This window comes from Seriola aureovittata, chromosome 5, assembly GCF_021018895.1.
Source record: "Seriola aureovittata isolate HTS-2021-v1 ecotype China chromosome 5, ASM2101889v1, whole genome shotgun sequence".
Classification (NCBI taxonomy): Eukaryota; Metazoa; Chordata; class Actinopteri; order Carangiformes; family Carangidae; genus Seriola; species Seriola aureovittata.
The window spans coordinates 10,547,513-10,557,278 of NC_079368.1; the positions used below are offsets into that span (position 1 = coordinate 10,547,513).

Genomic DNA, 9,766 nt, shown 5'->3' on the forward strand with positions numbered 1-9,766 from the left:
ATAATTGTGCCCAAATTTCACTGTACCTAGTAATTATTTGGCAGATAATCCTAGTAACCCTCACTCCCTATTAAACAAAGACTAAGTAAAAACCTAGTATATGGCTGGACTGTGTGTGGGTGTGTGAAATTGGTTAATTTGTTACAGGTATATTCCATTCAGAGTGCAAAAAAAATGGAAAGAGCTGCTCTGTTTGCACTGATTTATTTTGAAAGACCAACAGCCATTGGGGGAACTCTTAACACTTGGCTGACCTGTAGTGCAACTTTATCACTCAGTCAGTCTGTCAGGGACAGGGACATTTATATGACCGGCACCCCTGTTGCGGTCCAGCCAAAAAGAAAAAAGAATGATGAACGGCTCTCAGAAAGGAACATAGCCGTAAGATCCGACTCCCTTCAAATAGCCTTGATTTCCCATCACTAGCCCACGCACAGGCTCCTCACTCGCACTGGATGTGACAGGGTGACTGTTTGCAGCCGCTGGCTGCTCAATCTTTGTGTTTTTGGATACCAAGGCCTGGTTGCGGCGTGGGTCGGAGTTGGTCGTCTGTGCTGCACCGCGTGACTCCCCTTCCCTCCTCCCCCTACTTGTGTTTTCCCTGCAAAGTCTGGGGCTTCTCAAAACAAACAGGGGGAGATAAACACATGCTCTGGACAGCTCTCTGCTGGGTAGTGTCAGAGGTGCAACAGAGCAGATCCCTCTCTGGCTGTGGCTATACATCACACTCAGGGGTGGACAGCAGAACAGGGGCCCTGCTTTTACCCCATTGGTGATAAACTTTTACTGGGGTCCCATGGAGTTGTGATAAGGGAAAGTGGCTGGGACTGTTGGCATGCTTATTTAGCTTTTGAACTTTCTAATAAAGGAGCAGACTGCAGTAGAATATATTATACAGGTACTAGAACCAAAGAATGTCCTTTATGATTATTGATTTCATTACAAACGAGAGTGTGAAGGAGGTCCTACACAGTCTTACTTGTATGTTTGATGTGTAGTATTTGATCTTATATCACAAAAACAACATGACCATTGAAAGAGTCAAGATATCACAATCTGCAGCTCAGACAAGTCCTCTTAATTTGAAAATAACCAAGACATTCCTTTGTCTTTTCACACTTTTAGCGACCTATCCAACAACCGCATTGGCTGCCTGACTGCAGACATGTTCCAGGGTCTGACCAATCTCACAAAGCTGTAAGAGACAGATGAAATGATTCCATAAAAGTAATGGATTTTCTGTATTATTGGGACGCTATCGAGTTAACTTGCTTGTACATAATTTGTGCTCTTCCAGGAACCTCTCTGGCAACATCATATCGACCATGGATCCAGGAGTGTTTCAGGAGCTGCCGTCCCTCAAGCTGGTGTGAGTAGTAGACTCTGTCTACCCTCTAAAAGATCCTTCTCATAGCCATTCCATATCTGAATTAAACAATAAATATTCCAGACAGAGATAACATTTAACATTTCAGTTAAGATTTATTATGCCTAGGGTCTGCTAACTGTTTTACAATCCCTTCAGGCCTGTAGAAAATATGAGGATTTATTTGATATGTATTTATTTGAATTTGGATATTTTCATCTACTTATTATTTGTAGATTAAAAACATATTTCAACTTAATCATCATAAATCAGAAGATAAATCTACAAACAAGTCTGAAAATACTTTTGCTTGTTTTTTATGTAAAGTTCTGCCTGTCTTTGCATAAAACAGTTGCTTCAGTTCAGAGTGAAAACAATAAATCTGTAATATGTTACAGATATATTGTTGCGGTGGCTGTAATTCAACTCTGTGTGTCACTTAACAAATATGCACCAAGTGTTCAAGTGTCTTTTTCTATAAGAAGCAACTAGTGATAACACTGTATCTGACTTCTCTCTCTAGGAACTTCAACTCAGACCACCTGTCGTGTGACTGCGGGTTGCGTTGGGTCCCGGGCTTCTTTCGCAGCAGTTCCGCCCGGTTGGGGGATGAAACCCTGTGTGCCTACCCGAGAAGCCTGAGGGGAAAGCCCCTGCGTGGGCTAAGGGAAAACCAGCTGAGCTGTGGTGAGATCCTGGCTTGAATGAGGCAGTTCATGCTTTATTTCGGAGAGCACTAGCTTATGAATGACAATGACAGGTCGCTCAAAACAGCGCTCAAGATCATCTCAGTAATTTCAAGAATTAGTCGACCAAAACGGTTGAAAGAGATCTAATCCAGCAGCTCAGCAGGGACATATTTCTAAAAGTATCAGTGAGCTGTGTTGACAACTAATCCTGTGGGTTTCATTTATGAATTGCTGCTGTCTGTATCCAATCTGCTGTAGAGCGGCAGACTCGTAATAACTTCAGTGGAAACATTTAGCTGAGGTTGAGTAAGGAGAGAGCAGCAGGAATAATTCAGAGTGATGTGTAACGGCCACATCTGTGTCTTTTCCTGCCATGGTGCTCAGATGGTCCTCTGGAGCCGCACACCCTGTCGTTGCTGCCCTCCCAACGTCAGGTGGTCTTTAAAGGTGATCGGCTGCCCTTCCACTGTACTGCTGCCCTGGTGGACAAGATCACCACCTTGCACTGGCGTCACAACGGTCAGCTGGTGACCTCCGACCCAGAGATGGGTGTCCAGCTGGAGAACAGTGTGCTGCATGATTGCACCTTCATCACCAGGTGTGGTAACTAGAGCTAGTCAGGCACTCTGAGTAGTCTATTCCGCCCTAATGTCCTCTGATGATGCTGTCGTTCAGTCGCGATTCAAATAACCTTTGTACAAAGTATAGATTGAATAAAGAAGAATTTTTACTACTTAAAACACACCTGTGATGATATGGTGGTAACGTGTGTTATAATGAGCTGTCTGTATCATCTTTATCCAGTGAGCTTATTCTATTCAACGTGCATGTGGAGGCCAGCGGAGAGTGGGAGTGTGTGGTTTCTACTGGGCGGGGCAATACATCTCTCAGTGTTGAAATAGTGGTGCTGGAGAACAGTGCCTCCTTCTGTCCAGAGGATAAAGTTGTCAACAACCGTGGGGAGTTCAGGTCAGTTACAGTTACATTATTTATTATCACATACCTATGGATTCAGGATTCTCATTATTCTCTGGTTTTAATCCCCAGGTGGCCAAGAACCCTGGCAGGCATCACCTCCCATCAATACTGCCTACAGCTGCGTTACCCTTCCCTCTCTGTGGAGGGGGGTATGGAGCAGAAAAAAGCTTCTCGTTACTGTGATCGTTCTGGAAAGTGGCAGGAAGGTGACTACTCCAACTGTCACTACACCAATGGCATCACCCGTGTCCTGCATACCTTCATTCTGGTCAGTGTTGCTGTCAGTGCAAGTTTTACCACATAGTACACAGTTCATGTTCAGTAAACACAATGTGGATTTATTCTCATGACATAAAACCTTATGTCCTCGCCATGTGTTTGCTCTTTGCTTTACAGAGGCCCATCAATGCGTCCAATGCTGTCACTGTGGCACATCAGGTGCGAACATACACCCTGGAGGCTGCGGGCTTCACTGACTCAGTAGATGTGCTGTACGTGGCGCAAATGATGGAGAAGTTTATGGAATATGTCAAACAGCTACGAGAGGTAAAATAGATTTAATTGCATATTTAGAATTAAGTCAAGATATGTGTGTGTGTCATGTTTTCTCCTGACATCGCTATCCTTTTACTGTAAACTCTCTGTGCGTGTTTGTTTTAGTTGTCAGAGGTGTTGGTCGAGATGGGCAGTAACCTGATGCAGGTGGACGACCAGATCCTCGCTCTTGCACAGAGAGAGAAGAGAGCCTGCAGCTCCATAGTCTACTCTCTAGAGACACTGGCCTGGCCTCAGCTACACAGTCATGCTCAGGACTTCTCCATGGTAGAGACTGTCAACTTCAGTTATCAGTTTGTTTTTTGGGTTTCTTTTTGGTTTTTTTTCATCTCACCATATGCTTTTTTAATAGTGCAAGTCGAACTCCTAGAGACTCACACTGAACATATTTACAGTTCATTGTGACAACAGGAAATACATGTATCTGTGATTTATGAAATGTGCATAATTTGTGCATAAAATTGCAACCAAGGTGCAAATGTGAATATTGTTAGTTTGGTCTTAAAAAGCCAAATGTAAATTCTATACATTTATTTGAATTGACGCCTTATCTGGAAGTCTGAAATGAACAAATGACAAGATATGGAAATAATCCTTAACCCTTTATATTCACTTTTTATGTGTACAGGTGTCCAGGAACATTGTGATGGAGGCCCACCTAATTCGTCCGGCCCACTTCACTGGCATAACATGCACTGCGTATCAGCGCCGTGAGGTCTCAGCGGGCACCCTGGGTATGGAAATGGCAGAGTCTGCCCATGAACAACAGCTTCGTTTCCGCTGCAGCACTGGCTCCCATAATACATCCCTCAACAATTTTCTCCTAAAGGTGAGGCCTGAGCACCCGCCTCTTCTGCCTCTATTAGTATATACTGTGCCATTAGTAACCTATTATACCTGCATTCACAGTTATCAAGGTTTAATGGTGGATTTCAACATTAGATACATGATTTGCATGTGTCTTGTGTTTTCTTCTCCAGAATTCAGTAGCCCTGGCATCTGTGACTATCCCACCCACTCTATTTCCTCCTGATGCTACTGCAGACTGTAAGCTGCAGTTTGTAGCTTTCCGAACTGGCAGCTTTTTTCCTCTGTCTGGAAACTCAAGTAACACTGGGGAACACTCGCGCAGACGTAGTGTCAACACTCCTGTCATCTTTGTAGGCCTAGGTAAGGAAGCTTCTCAGCCTATTTAAGGAAATCCACTGTTGCATCGTGGATCAAACAATATGAAAGTATCCATGACCAATTTTTAAATTGAGTGCACATTAAACTTAGTCATTAGTACAGTTTTGTATTGGTAATGTCATCCCTTTCTGTGACAGACGGTTGCAGCATGTGGAACCACTCGGAGCCCATCTGGGTGTCGCTGCGCCACTTGTCCCCTGGTACTGATGCTGTGGCAGCCCAGTGGAGCCTGAAGGGACTGGAGAAGCAGGGAGGCTGGAGCCAGGAGGGCTGTCAGCTGGTCCACAGTGACAGCAGCACCTCCACAATGCGCTGCTCCCTGCTTAGCAACTACGCCGTGCTGCAGGTGAGACGTTCTTGAGTATTTAATTTATCATTCATGCAGCCAGGTTGAATGAAACTTTCATTCGAACTACATGTGATTATTTTCATAGGAGGTGCCCGACTTCCCCAACTCCACACCCATCTCTGTGAGGGTACTCCACCCTGTGGTCTATGCCTGCACTGCGGTACTCCTGTTTTGCCTCTTCACCATCATCATCACACACATACTACATCACAGGTACTGTAGAGTAACAGACCTCTCGCTGCTATTTGTTAATACTGTCATCTCCTCATTATTTAACTTTGTGTCCCTACAGTTCTATTCACATATCAAGAAAAAGCTGGCACACATTACTGAATACCTGCTTCCACATCGCCATGACAACAGCCATCTATGCAGGAGGCATAAGCTTGACCAGCTACCCGGTTGTTTGTCAAGCAGTAAGTCCTGAATTTACACACAGTCTCCTCATATTGATTATTGGCATGTAAGCTTGATGTCTGATCTGACTGCAATACGTGACAGGTGGGCATTGCCCTGCACTACTCGTCGCTCTCGACCCTGCTGTGGATCGGAGTCAGCGCCAGGGTCATCTACAAAGAGGCTCTGTGGAGACTGCCACGGCAACTGGAGGGAGAGTCTCCGGCTCCGCCCACTCAGCGACCTATGCTCAGGTCAGGGAGCGAGCCACAACTCACCTTCACCCACTTCCTGTACCATGAGATTGTTGTTTGCTGTCAATACGGTTTATGCTGTAGACTGATGTGGGAGATCTTACGCATTGGCCACCCAAACTGTGCACCATCAAAGACGGTCATTGTGCCCAACAACCAAAGTCCCTCTGTTTTAAAGGAAACCTTGGAGGGACATAGGGGAGAATTGCTGTAAGACACAGAAAAGCCATAAGTCTAGATGAACACAGGGGAGGGGAGAAATGTATGAAACCAACATACAGACATAAATCTGAGCAGAGGGATTCAGGGTCTTTCCAAGTAGTCCTTTCTATTCCTCCCCGCTGCCCCTGTGACCCTGAAACTGCGATCATACACTGTGCCCCTGACCTCACTGACCCTCCAGACACCCCTTTGTTGCCCACTCAGCCACATGGGATCAGACTAAAATAAATCACAGCCTATACTGACCTTTGTGACACTCTGCCCACGAAGGGAGTGAAGGATCACACGGCTCTGTTCAGATTATAGACAGTCAGAGAGACATAAAAACACAGAAAGCAAAATGACACTGACATGAGCACTTTAAAAACATCATAGCAGCCAAAGGTCATACAGCATCCTGTGGCACAAACAAGAACTGCTCTTTATTTCTAAAACTGCAGCTGGGAACTTCTGTTTGATACGTTTTTCTCTGTTATCCAAGGTTCTATTTGATAGCTGGTGGAGTCCCTCTTATCATTTGTGGGATCACCGCAGCTGTCAATGTCAACAACTACGGAGACAACAGTCCTTAGTAAGTACTTCTCTCTTTATCCTTGAGCCATTTATCCATTGACTTTGTGTTATTTTGTTTGGGGCTAAAGTGAATAATTCTCTTTGACATGTTTAATACACAGAGATGTCCTTGTTTTGCACTGACCCTCCTGACGTCTTATGTGCCTCTTGCAGCTGCTGGCTGGTGTGGCGCCCCAGTCTAGGGTCTTTCTTTGTCCCTGCTGGCCTAGCTGTCATGGTGACCTGGATCTATTTCCTGTGCACTGTGTTTCGCCTGAGGCACCGTGTGGCCAAAGAATGCACAGGAACCACCCTGTCCTCTGTGCCTGAGAGCCAGCCTGCGCTGGCAGGAAGCACCAGCCTGCTCTCCACAGACTCAGCAGTGGGACCTATAAACCCTGTTGTGGCTCCAGAGGACCAGTACTCGCTGAAGACACAGTACTTGGTGCTGGTGGCCACCCACTTCCTATTTGTGGTTCTGTGGTGTTGTGGAGCCATGGCAATGTGGCTGACAGGGCACACTAGCTTGTTGTTCAGTTGTCTCTATGGGATGTCTGCCACAGTTTTAGGGGTGTTTCTGGTGGTACACCACTGCTTCAGACGTCTGGATGTGCAGGCCTCTTGGCTGGCATGTTGCCCAGGCTACCGCCGTTCCCAACCCATGTCTACTTACACACACACCTGCACTACTGGGAGTGGAGTGCAGAGCTCTGAGCAGGGATCCCAACTTTTCATCAACTGCCATCCACCCGGTGACTCTCATAACTCCTCGTCAGCCAGGTCATCATCCACACCAAGTGGAATCAGCAGCGTGGGCCCCGGGCCCTGCAAGCTCACCAACCTGTTGCAGGTGGCACAAGACAATCCAAACAACACTTCACGGCCCCCTGCAGGCAACAACACCAGCACCAGCACTGACAACATCACCAAACCTACAAACAATATTCTGCCCACCATTAACTCTGCCGCCCCAGTGCATCCCCAGAGAAGGAAAGTGAGTAGCAGAACTAAACAGGGGAGCAGCCAGTATCACCATCGGGGTGAGGGCAGAAGTCACTATCGCCTCAAAGCTCTAAGGACAGCTGGAGGTGGGGGCAGCCTTGGAGCTTTAGGGCCACCAGGTTTAGAGAACCTCAGTTCTTCACATGGGGTTTACAAACAGGCCACGAGTGAGAACGGCAGCATCCACCACAGCCTCTCAGAGAACCAGGCCAGCCCACTGACAAATGGGAAGCGGGTGGGAGAGTCGGTGGCCACCAGCCCCTCAGAGGGAAGTGATGGAGGCAGCAGTGGGAGCCGCAAACCCTTCCCCCTGCTGCCTTCTATGGCCAGCAGAGCTGCCATGCACGGTGCTCAGAGACGATGTGCCAGCAGAGACAATTTGAAACTGGCTGCTGCTGCAGAGCGAGAAACGAAGCGCTCCTCCTACCCTTTGAACAGTGTCACTACCACTGTGCCAGGGGCCGCTGCCCCAAACGGCACCTTGAAAAACTCAGTGCTAGAGCTGGAGCAAGATATGAGCGGCACAGACCAATCCCAGAGCTCCGCTGGAATGAAGAGTGGTTTGTGGAAAAGTGAAACCACAGTGTAACCCATACTTATATGTGAACTTCTATGCATGACCTTAATGGACTCTAAAATGATTGGGTTATGTTTTAATGGTCTCTGATTATAATAATTATATAATTTAAGATATAAAATCACGAAGGCATCCAGGACCTTAAACTGGTACTCTTGCCTCTGTAGCATTGTAAGAATTTGCTGTGAAATGGTGAAAAAAATAATAAGGCTGGGTTTTTTATTGTCATTTTCAAACATAAAATACTCATTTATTTTATCCATTTCACAAAAAATTGTACAAGATATCCCTGAAATTGGCATATGATGTTGATTTTGGATGTCTAATGAAAGCTTTACTGTTTTAGTTTTGATTTTTCTATGCATATCAACTATAGCATGAAATGGAATGCAAGATGATCCATTTCCAAAGTACAGCTACATGCATTTAATCTGTGGACAACCTTTCACCCTTATGTTTGCTTCAAGTAATTGTTTGCGTGTGCTCATGTATGCACTTGTATGCTCTGTTTGTGTGTGTGAGTGTGCGTGCAAGTGTTTATGAGTCTGTGTGTGTGTGTATGTGTGTGAGTGTGTGTGAGTGTGTGTCTGTTTGTGTAGATACAGTAGGTGAATAATTATGAGTGTGGCTGTACAGAATCTCTGAGTGAATTAAAAAAAAAGCTATGCGAGACTTTTGAATATATGATGAAAATGTTTCTTTTTTATTTCTCTGTACTCCCATCAGCACTGACAGATCTCCCCCTATCTAATAAATTCAGAAAGAATAAAAATCAGGGGAAAAAATAATTGTTTTTCTCATACCCAGTCACTTCTGATTTCCACTTCAAACAGAAGACTTTTTCTGGTCAAATGTTTGAATGACTGCCCCCTCCTGGAGGGAAATGAAACTCAGATTGTCATTGTCAGGGATTTGAAATGTGTTCTACTTATGAGTCAGTCAAATCTCACAGGTTTTGCAATGAAAGACTTATCCACCTCATGTTGACTTTACAGTAAACCGTGTCACAAAATTCATGTTACATTGGCCTATCAGGGGCCAGGCCAAAAAACCATCACTGCTGCACTGAATTCACATTTGAGGAGACATTTTAAAGTCAGTTTGATATACTTGCAATTCAGGAAATTGCATTAACAGGAAATAATGTTTCTACTATGCCTGTCCTTGTCATTGCTTTTTGAGGGGAAGTGTTCATGACATCCAGAGAATGGCATACTGTATGTTATTACGGTTTGGTGTTTTAATATGCTCAGTCTGTTGTGCATATTGTATGCAGTATGATCTTTTTGATCAGCTCCAAGCAGGATTCATTCAGGATGTAAAACATGACAGTTTTCATCTATTCCATATGACTGTGACTCATATTGAACTTCTCATGTAAAACAAATATAAATATTATGATAGTCCTGTCTTGAATCTTGTGATTCAGTAATGTCATCATGCTCAAGTGCGTAATGCATCTGGTATGGATACTGTCATCTCTGCAGACTGCCTTTTATGGCCATGGCAGAGTTAGGTCTAATAGGTCTAATGTTGACTTTGCTTCTGTATCATAATTTCCAAGTTGTACAGTGTATACAAGAAAAAAAACATTAATTTTTAAACATTATAAGACACTTTTTGAAAAATCATAATAAT

At 44.8% G+C, this 9,766-nt stretch overlaps 1 protein-coding gene across 1 annotated transcript in view; it reads left to right on the plus strand.

Annotated features, from left to right (window-relative positions):
• adgra2 (adhesion G protein-coupled receptor A2) overlaps positions 1–8,812 on the plus strand; it is a 38,886-nt gene extending 30,074 nt beyond the window's left edge. Inside the window, exons 4-19 of the mRNA XM_056377004.1 lie at positions 1,126–1,197; positions 1,298–1,369; positions 1,890–2,053; positions 2,440–2,653; positions 2,860–3,024; positions 3,103–3,301; positions 3,430–3,579; positions 3,694–3,855; positions 4,217–4,417; positions 4,569–4,758; positions 4,914–5,122; positions 5,211–5,338; positions 5,418–5,541; positions 5,627–5,775; positions 6,479–6,568; positions 6,724–8,812. Of these exons, the coding sequence (XP_056232979.1) occupies positions 1,126–1,197; positions 1,298–1,369; positions 1,890–2,053; positions 2,440–2,653; positions 2,860–3,024; positions 3,103–3,301; positions 3,430–3,579; positions 3,694–3,855; positions 4,217–4,417; positions 4,569–4,758; positions 4,914–5,122; positions 5,211–5,338; positions 5,418–5,541; positions 5,627–5,775; positions 6,479–6,568; positions 6,724–8,140 (3,706 nt within the window). The 3' untranslated portion in view covers positions 8,141–8,812. The remainder of the gene's footprint in view (positions 1–1,125; positions 1,198–1,297; positions 1,370–1,889; positions 2,054–2,439; positions 2,654–2,859; positions 3,025–3,102; positions 3,302–3,429; positions 3,580–3,693; positions 3,856–4,216; positions 4,418–4,568; positions 4,759–4,913; positions 5,123–5,210; positions 5,339–5,417; positions 5,542–5,626; positions 5,776–6,478; positions 6,569–6,723) is intronic.
• The last annotated feature ends 954 nt before the right edge of the window (positions 8,813–9,766 follow it).